Here is an 18,274-nt window from a genome sequence, read left to right as displayed (position 1 = left end):
GAAGGTTTTGAGGTTTCAAGAAAGGAGAACCTCATTTGCAAACTAGAGAAGAGCTTGTATGGCCTTAAGCAAGCACCTAGGCAGTGGTACAAGAAGTTTGACTTTTTTATGGTGAGTCAAGGATATAAGAAGACTGATGCAGACTAGTGTGTTTATATTCAGAGATTTCCAGATGGAAACTTCGTTGCACTTTTGCTGTATGTCGACAACATGTTGATCGTCGGACAAGATGCAATGAAAATTAGTCAGCTGAAGAGGAAACTTTCTAAGTCATTTGATATGATGGACTTGGGACCAACTCAACATATTTTAAGAATGCAAATAGCCCGAGATAGGAAGAATCACAAGTTGTGGCTATCTCAAGAGAAGTATGTTGAAAGAGTGATAAAGAGATTTGGCATGGAGAATGCCAAACCAGACAGCATTCCATTGGTTAACCATTTCAAGTTGAGCAAGAGATCGTGTCCTTTATCCGAAGTTAAGATAGAGGAGATGGCTTCAGAGCCTTATCCTTCAGCAGTGGGAAGTTTAATGTATGCAATGGTGTGTATTAGACCGGACATTGCTTATGCAGTTGGTACCGTGAGCAGATTTCTTTCAAATCTTGGAAAGGAACACTGGAAAGCAGTCAAGTGGATTCTCAGGTATCTTAAGGGTACATCAAAAGTATGCTTGTGTTACAGGAAAAGTGATCCAGTTCTATATGGCTATACAGATACAGATATGGCCGGAGATCTTGATAGTAGGAAATCTACTTCAAGTTATATTTACACTTTTGCTGGAGAAGTTGTGTCATGGCAGTCAAGATTGCAAAGTGTGTAGTTTTATCCACAATAGAAGCAGAGTATATTGCCTCAGTGGAAGCCGATAAGGAGATGATGTGGTTAAAGCGCTTACTCCATGAACTGGGCATCAAGCAGCACGACTACAACGTACATTGTGACAGCCAGAGTACTATGGATTTGAGCAAGAATTCAATGTATCATTCCCAGACAAAGCATATTGATATCCGCTATCACTGGATAAGCAATGTGGCTGAGCATAAATTGTTCAGGTTGGTGAAGATTCACACAAAGGAGAATCCAGCATATATGTTTACAAAGATTGTCACACCAAAGAAGTTAAAGCTATGTAGAGGCATAGCTGGTTTATATAATGGGTGACAATCAAGTTTTTGAAATGCGGCTGGAGATGGAGAATTGTGAGGGTCCAGCCTATTATTTCCTAAAGTCCAAGCCTATAGGGTTTCAACCCTAGAAACCCTAGAGAGAGCAATTTCTCATTTTTGTAACATATAACACATAGTATAGTAAATACATGTTTTTGAGAGATACTGAGAGAAGTTTTTTGTTGTATAAATTTTATAGTTATACTTACTCAGAAATGAATGGTTGAAATAACAATCTGGTTGGCCCTTCCCATGGAGTTGATGATTGCTAAAGAGTGCTTGAATAGTGCACTGCACCATTCTACTAATGGAGATTGGTATGCCAAAGTGGGGAATGAGTTGGGAATAAATTACATGGTTCAGTTTATCCTTTTCAAATCTTGGTAGTACATGTTACATGTTACTTGTTTGAAATGTGAACATTTACATGCGTAACTATTCATAAGCATACCCAGTTCTCTCACCAGGAAAAAAAAAAAAAGTAAAAAGGGAAAAGGTCAAAAAAGAGAAGCCTTTACTGAAAGCCTGTATATGACATCGTATCTACGCGCAGGCATACCCAACGGATTCACAGGCTCATCATTAATCAGCACAACTACAGGTTTCTCGGCAACCAAACAGAGCATTGGGTTAAATTTTTCAGTTTGATTATTGTAATATTCATGCTATATTGTGTCTGCTTGATTTTCTATGCTTTTTAAACCTTTTTTTTTTTCCTAGTGTTTATTTTTAAACAATTCATGACAATTCCGAAAGCAAAAAATAGAAAATTTTACAGATATTTTATGGTTGTGCGAGTCCATTTTTGTTTGTTTTCCATTTTGTTGAACTGGGTGCATTTAATTTGAAATAGAGGAGGACCATGAAGAAGACAAGTTTAGCAGATCCTTCTGATTGCCCAGCTCATTTTGCTGTTGCAGGTGGTCATGGATTTGATGCTCACCTTACTCATATGAGTTTTCCCTTCTTCTTTTTTTTTTTTTTTTTTTTTTGATTTTTTTGTTTTTGTATTTTGGGTTTGGAGGTCAATATTCACCAGTTTCTTTCTTCAAAGTTCAAATCTTTCTGTTAAAAGACTAAAGCTTTTAATGATGCACAAATAATAGTTATGTATGGCAGAGTTCAAGATGATGATTGACAATGTGGTTTTTGAGATTTATTACTGTCAAAATGCATGTGAAGTCATAGAATTGATTGAAAAGTGGGAATTTTATTTGTCATGTAAACAAAAATCTAGTGAATATTAACAGTCTTTTTGCTATTGAGTAAAAGTCAAGCAACTACTGAGGATGGATCTTGGTAGCTGTTGGGAAGTTGTAGGTTTTGGTTAACCATTTTTCTTGCTTTAGGAAAAAGAGCCTTAAGGGGGATAGTTGGGAAAGTGAGAGAAGAAAAAAATTGAGACAAGGCTGTATAAGATTGCAGTGACTAGTATAATTTAGTGTGTTGCTTATGTGAATCAAAGGAACAATATCAACTTCAGAATGGGAACCAGTGCTAGAAATATGAGTTGGGTATCATGTAGAAAATATTTCTGATTTGGGTTGTAGTTGTTCTTGATGTATAATTATATATCTGCAAAGAGGTCTGCTATGAACATTGTGAAGAATTGATTACCCAAATACATAAATAATCAAATGATGAATGTTCTACTTTTATATATATTGAGAATGATATTCTTGTATTATAACAGATATGAAGTTGGTGTGCATGTGCCAATATTTTGAAACAAGAAAAGTTGTTAACAGAAATTGATGCATTAACACCTCCCCCCCTGGGACGTTAGAGAATCATGACAATTGTTAGCCATAAACAAACCAAACCCAAGACCAAGCCTAATGCCTTGGCCGAGAAGCAACTTCCAAGTTTGGTTTGTAATTAAGTAAGTCTTTTTGTGATGTTTTCTAAGCTTGTTAAGTTGGTGCACAAAGACACCAAAATGTGTTAGTTAATATTTATTAGCTAAATTAGAGAATTAGGAAGCTTAGGAAAATGAAGCACCATGATGACATGGAAAGCACCTTGGTGACCAAGATGGTGACATGGAAGCTACTTGGTGACATGGAGTCAAACCATTCGGCCTCTTTCTCATCCAATGCATGGAAGGACATGTGTCATCATGCATGAGGACTACTTCAATATGACGTAACTAATGAGGCAGCAACACTTGTCAACAAACCATGATGCATGTGGCAAAGTTACTTTACACATGTGTTTTGCTTCACCATGAATGACTTATTTTGTATTGGTGTTTAGAACCAGCAATGGTGTGCTTTCGCACCTATTTTGTATACTATAAGTATGTATTACATCTAAATGAATATTGTATTGAATTTGGAGGAAATATCTTAGTTTCCATTTTGAAACCAAGAGAAACACAAACCGGCCAAGACTGGAAAATTTTCCAGCAGCTTAATCAAGGCAAAGCCGAGTACAACCAAACTCCAAATCAATTTTTCAAACATATAACCTTGTTCTCTTTAGCTTAACCTTGCCCTAATCCTTTCACACCCCCCCCCCCCCCCCCCTACAAAAAAAAAAAAACACACACAAAAAAGAAAAAAGAAAAAAAAGAAAAAAAAGAGAGAAATCAATCTGTTTAGTTTAGCTCCCATACTTCTGAATATTACCCAAAAAAAAAAAAAAAAAGTACACTTCTGAAGTAAACTCCTAGATCTGCTGCTGTTTATGGTCTTTGCATTTTTCATATAGAAAATCACGCTTGTCTGATTCTACTGCCGTTTCAAAAGGGTCGGTAATTGGGAAAGACTGGTGAAGGTGTTATATAACTGCGAAAGACTAGTAGCTTATTATGCTGTTGAAAAGTTCAAAGCCAAAAAGTATGGTATTGCTGTTCTTCTGCACTTGCATAGAAACTTCAGGAATATCTCCAGTAAAAGGGAAGTAAAGGTAGCGTGTTTTCATTTTTTTTTTTGGAGCTAGTGATCACTTTCCAAGCCGTAATGACGGGGCCAAATAGACTTGACAAAATAAATGGAACACCTTCCCGCTATTGTTATAAGTAATACTGTAGTAGAGAATAATCTTATGTCCTGAATTTAAGAGCTGATAATAAAATATGTTTTTTTGCAATTAATTCAACAAAGTAAAGATATTTTCAACTTTTTTAAATTAAAGAATAGTAAATTTAATTATTTAGATTATATATTATTCGACGGAGCTATATATAATTTATATCTATAGTATGTAATGCGACAGATTTAAATGATTAGTTTTATTTATGTCAATTTAAATTGGACTAGATATCTTTATTTGAATTAGACTATATAATATATATATATATATATATATATTGAATTTACGGTGACAACTAAATATTAACCATTCAATTATCACATTTTTATATAACTGACCAAACTTAGGTACAAGTTTGCTTGTACCCATCAAAAACTATGAGACCTTGTCTATAATAGTAAAATTATATATATATATATATAGAGTAATTTTATCCTCTGAAATTTAAATTACGTTGGGGGACAATACATGTATCCTGTGTTGAATATGTGATAAAATTATTTTAAAGTGTATCCAACGTAGGATACACGTTTTGGCGCACTTCCATTTTGAATGTGTATTTTGGAGGTCTAGCTACAAAACATAACCATTAATGAAAATCTAGAATAGATAGCCTCAGAACGCTTTTCCACCTTTCAATTACTCGTTCAAGTCTACATGTTATCCCTTGAACAGTCAACACTTAAAAAGAATGATTGACCTAAAAAAAAAAAAACACAAAAACAAAAAACACTTATAAAGAATATATAATAATAATAATTCTCAATCCCATAATAAGTAATTATTGATTATATAACAAGTGATAATGGGTTGCCACATTCTTTTTAACAGTTTACATTTGAATTCAAATTCAAATTTTAATTATTATTTTATTTAATGCTGAAGTTTTTGTCATAAGTGTTGCCACAATGAGACTGGGGGAATTTAGCACAAGATTATATGCATAATTTTGCGATAGCATGCATGGTCTCTTAGCAAACACCTTATCAAGTAGTTGTTCTATCAAGAAGGAGTGCTTGAAACATAGCTTGCCCTTTATATATATATATATATATATATATATATCATGATTTACATATAATCATATGTAAATTACATATAATTATCAAAAGCTTAATTTAATCGGAGAAAGATTTTCATTTTTTATATTTTTTTCATTAACATTTCTCTTTACATATAGATTTGTCTTTTTAAGAATTTATTTTTGGATTTTAATTTTTTTGATGAAATTATTGAATTTTAAACCTAAAACTTATTGGATTACTGGATCTGATATTAAATTAAATTTTTCAAAAGCTTAAAGCTAATAAATGGTATAAAAAAAACATTTAAATTGATGGGTTGAAACTTGGGATGATAGTTTGTGATCTTGCAAATGCAATTATTTCAAATCACATGTTTCCTTCGTATATCTACTCCAAATCCCACGGCCATCAACGTAGTATGTGGGGCGAGGGGGGACTATATATTATATGATACAGGTCCAAATATCTATTAACCAGCCCATTTTGTTTGTAATTGGTGTATTAGGAACAACACCTTAGGCACCTTTTGTTTAAACTCTTTTCCTTCAGTTTTTGCTTTTTTCATTTCCCAGGAGAGTGGCTGTGACTCCACACTCTCAGTGTAAGCTCCTTTTGTAAGCTTTTAGCTGGGTTTTGGTTATAAAACTTACCTCTTTAGACCACCAAAAAAAAAAAAAAAGATTGAAAGATGTATGGACCTACTATAACGGTCATAGTCGTCGCTTCCTGCAAGAGGGCTATCTCAATTTTGGCAATTTGCCAAAAATTGTACAACCACCTAAAGCTAAAGCAGCAAACTACACTTCCCGTGGCCATGCCGACTGTCAGCACTAAAGCTTCGTACACTAGTACCACCTGACATAAAGATGGTGGCATGGTTTGTTAGATAAATAAATAATTTGTGGACTTTAGCATAATCAATTATTCACTTACAGGGTCTATTTATTCCATTAATGAGACTGGCTTATTTTATTATTTTGTAGTAGGGCCCTTGGTCACACACTTTCTATAAGACTCCAGTTGGCCCATTGGACTGAAAGACCAACTCTCTTTATAAACCCAATGACTTACCCATATTTTTTCTAGTATTATTATATTATTAAATTATTAGTATTTTGTGTGTGTTAAAAATTAATGGGTAAATGTGACTTGTAGAGACTATAAAAGGTCTAGGGCAAGCAAACAAACATATGTCATACGGTATTTTTGATATTAGGGTTTTCAGAGATCTGAGAGTGGTTTGAGAGTAGTGTGTCCATAGGCACTACTTTACATTGTTTTCTATTTTGCAGGATTAAAGATTTAATTTATCAATGGCTGCAGTTGGAGGTTAGTAATTTATGATTTATGGAATTTATTATGTATGTTTAGATCCGTAAAATTCTAACATGGTTATCTTGGCACGAGCACCAAGATTGTTCGAGATAGAACTAATTATGTGTTGCAATTGTCTCAAAGAGCCTATATTGATAGAATCCTTACGAGATTTGATATGCATAATTATTCTCCTGGAAGTGTACCGGTCACAAAGGGTGAAAGATTTTCTAAGGATCAATGTCCCAAGAATGATAAAAAGAGGATGACGATGAGAAATGTTCGCTATTCTTCAGCAGTGGGTAGTTTGATATATGCTCAAGTATGTACACGGCCTAATATAGCTTTTGCTGTGGGTGTGCTTGGCAGATTTATGAGCAATCCTAGTCCTATTCGTTACCAAGCAGTTAAGAAGGTCTTTAGGTATCTTTAGAGTACTAAAGATCATATGTTGACATATAGACGTACCAACTCCCTAGATGTTGTTGGTTATAGTGATGCAGATTATAAAGGCTGTGTGGATGATAAGAAATCTACCACTTGGTATATATTTATCATGGCAGGAGGTGCTGTATCTTGGGGCAGTGCTAAACAGTCAGTGACAGCATCCTCGACTATGGAGGCAGAGTATGTGGCGTGTTACGAGGCTACTCGTCATGCAGTTTGGCTTCAAAATTTTATTCGTGATTTGGGAGTGGTTGACTCCATTGAGAGGCCTATTATGATATATTGTGACAATACTGCAGCAGTATCTTTCTCCAATAATTTAAAAGGTACCCCTGGTGCGAAGTACATTGATGTTAAGTATTTTGTGGCTAAGGAGAAAGTTGAAGAAGGCCTCATTACTGTAGTTTACACGCCTACTTACAGCATGGTGGTAGATCCACTGCCCAAGGCCTTACTCGTAGGCATATTTGTGGAGTATGTGTCCCGTATGGGATTGTTAGACAGCTGAGACTGCTGTGGGTCAATGGGAGTTTGTTATAATTTCTGCAGTAATATCCATATTGAGTATTATTTATTTATTTGGGAATTTTGATACATTGATGTATGTGGATCATTATATATTTATGAGATGATTTATTACACATATTATTGCTCATATATTTACAGGCCTGTTGAGACTATTAGTCTATGTATATGTGTATGTTGATCCATAGGTGCCATAGTGAGTCCCTACTACCTAGTTTGGGTATATTGATGTATCTTATCGATACACGATGTGCTCGAATGAAATGATATTATGTGTCGGCGGGATTGCACATGGTTAGATAAATCTCTACTACCTATACTGAGTTTATGGTATGGAAAGTGCTCAGTTGAAATGGTATCATGTTTTGGGAGATTTACTGAGAGAATCTTTACTGCCTAGTCTAGTATATTGTTGTGTTCTGTCGGCATGCTATATATTTAGATGAAATGGTATTATGGTTCGGGAGATTCTGTAGTAAGTGAGTTTGGATTATACATGATGATGATTATGCAGTCCAAGTGGGAGAATATTAGATAAATAAATAATTTGTGAACTTAGCATAATCAATTACTCACTTAAAGGGCATATTTATGCCATTGATGAGACTGGCTTATTTTATTATTTTGTAGTAGGGCCCTTGGTTACACACTTTTTATAAGACTTCAGTTGGCCCATTGGACTGGAGGACCAACTCTCTTTATAAGTCCAATGACTCACCCATATTTTTCCTAGTATTATTATATTATTAAATTATTAGTATTTTATGTGTGTTAAAAATTAATGGGTAAGTTGACTTGCAGAGACTATAAAAGGTCTAGGGCAAGTAAACAAACATATGTCATACGGTATTTTTGATATTAGGGTTTTCAGAGATCTGAGAGTGATTTGAGAGTAGTGTGTCCATAGGCACTACTTTATATTGTTTTCTATTTTGCAGGATTAAAGATTTAATTTATCAATAGCTGCGGTTGGAGGTTAGTAATTTATGATTTATGGAATTTATTATGTATGTTTAGATTCGTAAAATTCTAACATGGTTATCTTGGCACGTGCAGCTCTCACTACCACAGGTGTCGTCGCCGGTGCTGGAGGTTGCGGAGGCGGTGGAGGTGGATGTGGTGGTGGCTATGGACGTTAACCAAATTTATATCTTTAATTTTGCTGTATTTTATTTTTTATTCTTAATAATGAATAGTAAAAGAAGTATTGTTAATACCAAGACGGGCTTTAGCAGATTTATTATATTTGTAATTTGGCATATATATTAATTAGCAAAAATTAATTTTAATTTAGAGATTATTAACAATTCAACCTTTTCTAATTTATTTATTTATTTTTCATTTATTAAATTACTATCAACTATGTTTTCTTTAGTTTAAAAAACTTTAAATAATTGTGAATTTAAATTTAAATTTTGTTGGTATGGCAATTGACTACGCAATATAGTTGTATTTGTGAAGTCCCACATCGGTTGTAAAGGGAAATGAAGCATGCCTTATAAGGCTGTGGATATCTTTTTCTTGTGGACGCGTTCCCATGAGGAAAGTAAAACTATGAGGGGTAGGATTGGACTCACTACCTACCTTCCAAAGCGGACAATATCCTGATTGGGCCTGGGAGGCCCGGGCTAGTGGGACTGGTAGGTGAGGGATGAGACTCCTAACCATTTGGATGCATTTTAAACCCATGAAGGCTAGGTTGTAAGAGTATTCCTCAGTGCCAAAGCTGATAATATTCACATGCGGGTGGATTGAGCTGTTACAGTTGGTATCAGAGTCAGATCTGGATCGGTATGCCAGCAAGGACACTGGACCCCAAAGGGGGTGGATTGTGAAGTCCCACATCAGTTGGAAAGCAGAACGAAACATGCTTTATAAGGCTAAAGCGGATACATTTCCTTTGTGAACGCATTCCCATGAGGGAAGTAAAATCATGAGGGGTAGGATTGGGCTCACCACCTAACTTCCAAAGCAGACAATATCTTGATTGGGCCTGCGAGACCCAAGCCAGTGGGACTTGCAGATGAAGGGTGGGACCCCTAACCATTTGACCGTGTTTTAAACCATGAGGGCTGGATTGTAAGATGATTCCTCAGTGCTAAAGCAGACAATATTCATATACGGATGGACTGGACTGTTACATGATATATAGTTTTACTGATTAATCATATGATATATGCAGAGTATAATTGAATTTTTCAAAGACAAGATAAATAGATATAGCTAGAACTTCCACATACATGCAAGGTTTCTCGGCCATGGCTTTTTAAGAGTATGTCATATATAAGGTTCAAAATTTTGATATCGGTAGAAATATCGAAAATTTAAAACATGAAAATTTTCATAAAAATATTGAAAAAATCGAATATTGATAAAATTTCACAACAAATTATAGAAATTTATCTAAAAAAATATTTTTTTATTGAAATTTGCATTAACTTATTTAATCAATCAATTATCAAATTTATTATAAAAATTGCAAAATATTTAATAGATATTATATTTATTTAATCAATTTAATTTATAGCAAGTACTAACGATTATAAATAAACTATTCTTGATAAAAATATGCAAAAGAAAAGTATATATTTGATAAAATTATTTATTAATTATGATAAAATAATTATTACAATTATATTATATTACTTAAATATCATCTCACTACTCATAGAACGCTTTGTTAATTGAAAATTATTGATCTCTTTCTCATTCTTATTTTGAGATATGAAATGTAAAAAGTAATTATTAAAAGATATATCTCCTCAATAATTTTTCATATAATTATTAATATGTCAATCATAAGGATCTTGTGTTAAATATAGTTGTTCTTAATATTTAGTATAATATATTCTATTATTTTTTTATTTTTATTTGCTTAATGTTATTAATTTAAATGCTATCAATACCAATTCTACATAATATTACATTTCTATGTTATTATTTTATATTTTTATATAATGAATTATTTACTTGTAATTATGGAATTCTCATGAATCTATCTTATACAAAATGTATAGCAACTATATATATTTTATCAATGAATAGAACCTATCAAGGCTATTGAATTTAATTTACTTTGTTTTATTTATATCATTAAATACTTAAAAGACAATCAAAAAATTAAAAAGAAAATTATCACTAAAGTTAATTTAGTAAAATAATTTACTAAACATCAATAATATTTTTGAATATTTTTTAAAAGAATTTAAAAAATTTCATAGATATTTTCAAAATTTTTGAAATTTATATGAAATTTCGATAGATATTATGAAATTTTTAACCAAATTATTGAGGATTTTATGTGGATATTTTGATGAAAATTCTCATAAAAATTTCTAAAAATTTTATCCATTTCTATTTGAAACCTAAATTTTTTTTTTCAATCTCTTAAAAAAATAAAAATTTAAAGAAAATTTCAAAGAAAATTTTGATATTTAAAACCTTGGCCATATATAATGCAAAAGTGTGTAAATTTTTTTCTAAATATAATCTTTTTTTTTTAATTTTTCTATAAATTTCTTTTGAAGAAAAATTTAACCTTCAGTGCTTGTGCTTTGGCAATACAAAATAAATTGATTGCAAATTTATAAAATAAAGACACCTCTTAAGACAAAAATAAATAAATAAGTTTTAGTTTTGTTACAATTTAAACAACCAAAGTAATTGAAAGCAATAAAAAGAAAATTAACAAAGACATGTAATAAATAAATGGCCACTTAACTTCTTTATAATTAAAACAAAAATGAAATAAAAAAAATCATGTTAAAAAATATTAATTAAATATGTATTGCAATAGTGTTAAGATTTTAAATTATTTTAGGAAATTGAGATTATATAAGGGATAAATTGACAAGTAAGAGAACAAGGATTAAAGCAAAATGAAAAAACAATGCCAAAAAAAAAAAAAAACCAAAAAAATCAAGTAGAAAAAAAAAAATGTAGAGTGGGCTGGTTTTTTTTTTTTTTTTTTTTTTTAAAGCTAGGCCGAGAGAGGGAAAAAATAGGCGGGGGCACGTGCCTCCACGTGCACAACGTGGGTCCGCCTCTTCGAGAGGTAAATTAATTAGCTGAAGCGGACTCTACTCCACAAGGCTAGCTAATTTTTGCATTAATTATGCATAAATAAACAACCTAACTTTGTTCACCTTATTGACTGTACGTTCATTATAATTAATATTTCTCTGTAGGAATTTCTACTACAAGTCCATATGTGTTTCTTTCTTCTGTTTTAATTAGTAGTATAAAACAATTTTATACCACCGTTGAGAAGGATATTGGAAGGTTGGAAATAATTACGTAGGGCTATGAATAGGTTCCAACAGCTCATAAATAGCTCGAGTTCTGCTCATTTTTAACTCTTTTAAATTTAATTCGAACAAAATGGTATAGAGTTTGAATAAGAAATAAAGTTTGACAACTGATTTTGAACAATAAATTAAGCGTATAAATAGTTTAAATTTATTATTTATATACCTATATAAAAGTTATATTATGAATTCAAACACATTAAATATTTATATTGCATAAATAATATTTTCTATATTTTAAATTTATAAATTTTTTAAAATTAAATTAATTTATAATAAAATTAATAGAATAACTCAAATTTATCAACAATTAATATTAAAATTTTTATTATAAAAAAATAAATATTCAAATTTTAAAATTTTTACAATAGCGGAGCAGACCTTAAGCAATTAATTTCAAAATTTATGAATTTGAGTTGAACTTGGATACTCTTAAACTAATGCAAATCAAGCTTAAAAATACCAATATTCAACTCAATTTAACTCATTTACACCTCTATAATTGACAAGCAGTTTTTGTTTTTATTTTTTATATTTTGAATTTTAAAATTTATTTTTTTGGCAAAAAAGACAGAAATTTTATTAAGAATGAATCAAATTACACATATCCGAAGGATCATCCTCAAACCAAGATTTATAGGAGCCTATAGAAAGAGCATAACAAGTGGATCACCTTAATTTATTATATGTACTATATTCACCTTTAACTACACATCAAATGGACCACCCTAATTTAATTTGAGTCACAATCTTCAACGACACGGTGGTACCAGGTCAGCTGGTACCACTCCAAATCATCATATGCCATGGGTAAAAAGTTTGCCACATCAATTTATCATTCCAATTTTATTTTTTTAAAATTTTTGGATTTTGAAAAAGAAATTCTGTTATTTTAAATTTTTGGATTTTGAAAAGAAATTCTGTTATACTTGCCCCCTTTTCTTCTTCCTAGGGCTATGACTTTTGGTTTCCTCTTCCATGGTAGGGCTATCTATCTATGGCTCTTGGCTTCTCCATTTTCTTTTAATTTAGGTTAGAAAAACTAACCCTCTATTTCGATGACATCATCACTGGACCAAATACTTTAGCCATCATAATGGCCGATCTAAACATTATAAACAATCACTTGATAGATTTCAATACTGTGATAGTGATGGACAAGCCATTGATAATAGATTTGGAGCCGTACTCCAAATTTGTGGGAGAAGTATCACAAGCTGAGGTTGGCATTTCTGATGGTTATGAACTATGTGTTCTTGGTTAAAAAATATAATGACAGCATATTTAGCATCTTGGGGTGACATGTTCAGCTTCAAGCTTGTGTTGATAATTAAGATGAATATGCTAGAGTCAGAAGCTAGAAACCCTAACCCAAGGAAGAAAGGAGTGCAGAGAAGCTTGGCCTAAGAAAGAAGAAGGGGGCACATGAAAATATTTACATTTTTTAAAAAGATAAAATATATATATATATATATATATAATTGAGATGGTATGCTAATGTGGCAAAAATTTTACACATGGCATATAATGATTTGGGGTGGTACCAATTGATCTGGTACCCCCGGTTACGCAAGATTTTCTCCACCTTCAGTGGTTGAAGGAGTAATTATTAAGTTAGAAATGTGCTTGCAAGCAAGGGCAGAGCCGCCTTAATTTAATTTAAGTCATCTTCAGCGGTTGAAGGAGTAATTAATAAATTAGAAATGTAGCCAGGATTCCATGGCTTTGTTTTGGTGATATAATTACTCTAATAAATTAAAATATCCAAAAAAATAATAATTAATTTTTACATATATATATATATATATATATATATATTTAAAAATCTATGTGGGTCTTTTTAAATAATCATTAAAATAGAAGTAATAATATTAGAAAATATTTTATTAAAAAATAATATTAGAAAAAAATTAATAACAAAATTGTTAACGTACAAAAACAAAAATATTTTTTAAAAAACTATTAGAATCAAATAAAAATATAACTTAACATGTAAGACGCTGTAAATAAACTACAAAACAAACAAATGAGAAATGAAAATGTTACAAAATACTACCTAAAACAAATATTAAACACAAAAGAAAATAACATTAATACTTTCCATTAAACCATAACTATACGATAAATTATAAAATAATATTAAAGTTTTCCTTGCATAACTATGTTTTCTGATTAGTATCAAGAAAAAAATGTAAATTTATAATTTGAGATACTAAATAATTTATATAGATATTGTACTACAATTTAGGGCTTCAGATAAATTATTTAACGTAATTAAACAACTAATATTTTAAAAAAATATTCTAATAACTATATATGTCCAAAAATAAAAAATAAAAAAATGAAAACCTTAGCGGGCCATGGTCCCACATGCCATAGTGCAGTTCGCCTCCCTTTGCAAGTTACAATAAGTAAGCAAACATTGTACGTTGTTTACACACACACACACACACACACACCCACAGAGACACACACACACACACACACAGAGTAAGCTAACATTGTACGTTGTTTACACACACACACACACAATATGGTTCCCAAAAATTAATAAAAAAACTCTTTGGCATCAAAAAGTCAACTTTAATTATATACATTAAAAAAGTCAAAATTAATAACATAACATCTTTTAACGTCAATTGATGTATATAGATTTGTAGATATATGGTTTTGATCAATTTAAAATATAATTTCCATTTTATATTGAGCACTTAATGATGTGACAAATATTAAAAATTACTACTTGTCTAATTAGGTTTTTAATATTACACTTACTAATTAAGGTTATCTCTCAGTATTTGATACGTTAATATATATTTAACTTATGTTTCCAACAAAACAATACTAATATATATATATATATATATATATAGAATTAGGCGTTTACCAGGTCAATTGATTATATCAAAAATTATGATTTAAAATTTAATTTTCAACTAATATATAAGTTTAATTACATATTAAAACTTATTATTTAATAGGGATAGACGACCATATATGAAATTTTAAATTTTAGTTATTGAAGTTATTGAAAGGTTAAAAAAACAAAGTCCTAATGATACAATTATTAGGTCAACCTTATAAAAGCTTGATTATATATATAGTTACTTTTTATCAGAATATTTTGATGGGTTTCTTATAAATACATTTATTATTAGTTTTTGGATTACTTAATGGGCTGAAATTGATGGATTATATGAGTTTGGTAATATTTTAAAATCAACAAAGTGAACTCTATTTGGTATCATTTAAATCTCAATTATATCTTTAAATTTCAATTTTTAAAATAATTCAAGAGCTAACAAATGAACTTTAATAAAAAACCATCATAGCGATCTGATAAAAAAGAAGAAAAAAAAAAAAAAATATATATATATATATATATATATATATATATATATATATATATATATATATATATATATATATATATAATGACTTACTTATTCTTCTTTTAAAAAATAATATAAAGTGATTGACTTATTCTTCTTTTAAAAATAAATAAATAAATGAAAAAATAAATTCTTTACACCAAAATCAAGCAAGGCTCCGATTAAGTCTAGTAGAAATAACCTCTCCCACCTTCTAATTTGTCAAATCTACTCATTCTTTTCTTGGCAAACAAAGAAAACAAAAAGCAAGATCAATTCTCAGTGATCATATTTATGATGTATGATTTCTCTTTCAAACATTTTATTGATTGGTAAAATCATGAAAAAACACTACGTAAATCTTAACTTCTTCTTAAATTTTCGTCCTTCATATGTACAATTAATTTAGAAAGCAACATTTAAACATTCAGCCAAAAAAAAACAAATTTTCAAAAAAATTATATCATCCAATATTAGATACAATATTGATAATTAATGCCATAAATAACATTAGCATATGATTCTTTTCAAGTATGGAAAAAAGAAAAAAAATTCTATTAAGAAAGTCAAACATAGAAGAAACTTCTGGTATTCTTCTTCCACAAAGTCTAAAAGCATAAAATAATTGCATAAAGAATGTGAAATATATATTAATTTAGTGAACTTCCTTCCTCCATAATGAAATTAACAACAAATTATTATTTAAAAGAAATCTATACAAAACGCTATTCTACGTGACTTTGTCCCGTAGGTACGGTTTGAAAGGACGAAGATGAAAGCAGGTCCAATAGTGATTCTAGCATGTATCTCCAACTTTGCCGCTCTCATGATTCTACGTTGTCTTTGCGAAATAATTGGACGAGCCAAGAAGAAGCAAACTAAACATCATGTAGCCAAGCAGACCGTCGCCGCTCCGACCACTCAACTAGCTGGCCAAGAAGACGTTGAAAGAGGCCGAGAAGGAACTGATCAAACAGCTAATGCTAAGGAGACTAGTACTGATCAGAATAATAAGGATAGTGGGATGGTAATTTTGGCAGGAGGTGGTGCTGCTGTGGTTCCGAGTAAGAGTAGTGCTGGTGGTGGGGGTGGTGGTGGTGGTGGCAGCACTTGTTCAGGAGGATATCTAGAACCACATGGTGGCCGTGGTGGAGGTTGTGGCGGTGGTGGTGGTTTTGGTGGCGGATGTGGGGGTGGGGGTGGGGATTTTGGGGGTGGCTGTGGTGGACATTATTGGTGACTTGGTCTGTAAGGTTGACCAAAATTTATATGTGCATTTTGCATTTTTGTATGCTTTACTACAATAAAATAAAGTGCAATATGTATGGTTTGGGAGTTTAATCAGGAATTAAGGTTTATTTATTGCAGATTATCCCAAGCTATTGTAATGAGTGAACACTATAAATATTTCCTTAACCAATTTTTTTTTTTTTAATTATCGATCAGTTTTTATATTATCAAGTAGTTGGTTAAATTAATTAATTTTTCCAGATTTTGCATTAAAAAAAAAAGTAGTGTGTATATATATATATATATATATATTTTTTTTTTTTCCGAAGCTAAATGATGTTTTGAAAAATTAAACTTATTTGTTATAATTCCCGGCTTATCAAGTGTGGTTTACTTGTAAATCCGAAACTTTGAACATACGTACATGTGAAATGATAATTTTATAATTAAATATTCGATCCATGAGCAAGTGTTGTTGTTACCATTCTGAATTTTTCCCCATTATCTTACGGTCGTATATTTTCCCATGGGTTATTTCCGACAGTTTTTTTTTTTCTTTTTAGTTTTGTGACAAATTATAATTGAGGATATTCAATTTTATTATTTTTATACTAAAATTTTTAATAGTTATTATTTAAATTATCATTTAATTTATCTCATTAATATGATATTTTTCATACCAAATACATAGACATTACCATTGAACTGTCAGGATATAAATGTACTAATTAAACATATATAAGATATGTAAGTTTCTAACGTCACACCTAATAATTATTACATATATATATATATATATATTAATCCTATCCTCTCCACTTCGGAAATGTCAAGTCTTGCAGACCAAATATAATATTGCATAATTATTATATTATTATTTAGAAATAAAGTACTAGGCTTAAAATTCATATATGCATATAGAGTATCATTCTGGCATCAAAAGTCAAAATTAGTAACATGTTTTATTAAGTTAATTTGAAGTGATAGACATGAAAAAGTGAATTGATGACTTTTTGGAGGAAAAAATAAATAAAAATAGAAGCTTCTTTATAATACGTATGCCAAAGCTAGGTGGCCTTTAATTCTTGTACTAAAAATTAAGGAAAAAAGATGATATATATATATATATATATATTGTTCAATTTTTTCGATGCTTCAAATACATAATTTTTCATATTCAAATGTGAATGGTTTATCAGTCTTATTTAATTTATTTAATTTATATGATATGTATTATTTTAATATGGATTTATTTTAGAAGTTACTTATTTGGATATTTACCTTATATTAATTTATCAACTATTAATGTATTATTGATATTTGTAGGAATATAATCAACTACATTAATCAAATGATCGAGAAAATATACAAATTAACAAGTGATTTGGAAAGTAAAATTTTCACAAAAAAAAAAAATATATATATATATATATATATATTAACTTTTATTTCATACCATTACCATTAGATAACAATAATACATATATCAATAATAATTTTATGAATCTTGGGAAGCAAGAAAACTTATAAAAGTCAACATATATATGAAACTTAGAAGAAACTTGGGAAATTCAATTGTTGGTGCAGTGCTGCAAGCGTGAGTAAACTTCCAAACTTCCATATATGTAATTATAATATAAAAGAATAAGAAAATGCGAGTAAACTTCCGGATAAGGACTTAAAGGGTCCATACAACAATATATGTGTATATATATAACTCAGAACCACTTGGATTACGTAATAATAATTTGTTTGTTTAGCTATATCAAACCGTTTTCTACATGTATGTATATATATATATATATATATATATATGCCTTGTTTCGTACGTATTGAATTAGAAGGAAGAAG

General features: G+C 30.4%; 1 protein-coding gene across 1 annotated transcript; it reads left to right on the top strand.

Annotated features, from left to right (window-relative positions):
- Positions 1-15,965: 15,965 nt before the first annotated feature.
- On the top strand, positions 15,966-16,433 carry LOC132800018 (uncharacterized). The gene has a single exon (XM_060812904.1). The coding sequence runs from the start codon at positions 15,966-15,968 to the stop codon at positions 16,431-16,433; it is 468 nt and encodes a 155-aa protein (XP_060668887.1).
- Positions 16,434-18,274: the final 1,841 nt, after the last annotated feature.

Source organism: Ziziphus jujuba, chromosome 11 (assembly GCF_031755915.1).
Source record: "Ziziphus jujuba cultivar Dongzao chromosome 11, ASM3175591v1".
NCBI classification, from domain to species: Eukaryota; Viridiplantae; Streptophyta; class Magnoliopsida; order Rosales; family Rhamnaceae; genus Ziziphus; species Ziziphus jujuba.
Note: the sequence above shows the minus strand (reverse complement) of the source record. Positions and strands in the feature narration are given on the sequence as shown.

Excerpts from the sequence above, each read along its gene's own strand:
- LOC132800018 (XM_060812904.1), top strand. The coding sequence starts at position 15,966 with ATGAAAGCAGGTCCAATAGTGATTCTAGCATGTATCTCCAACTTTGCC.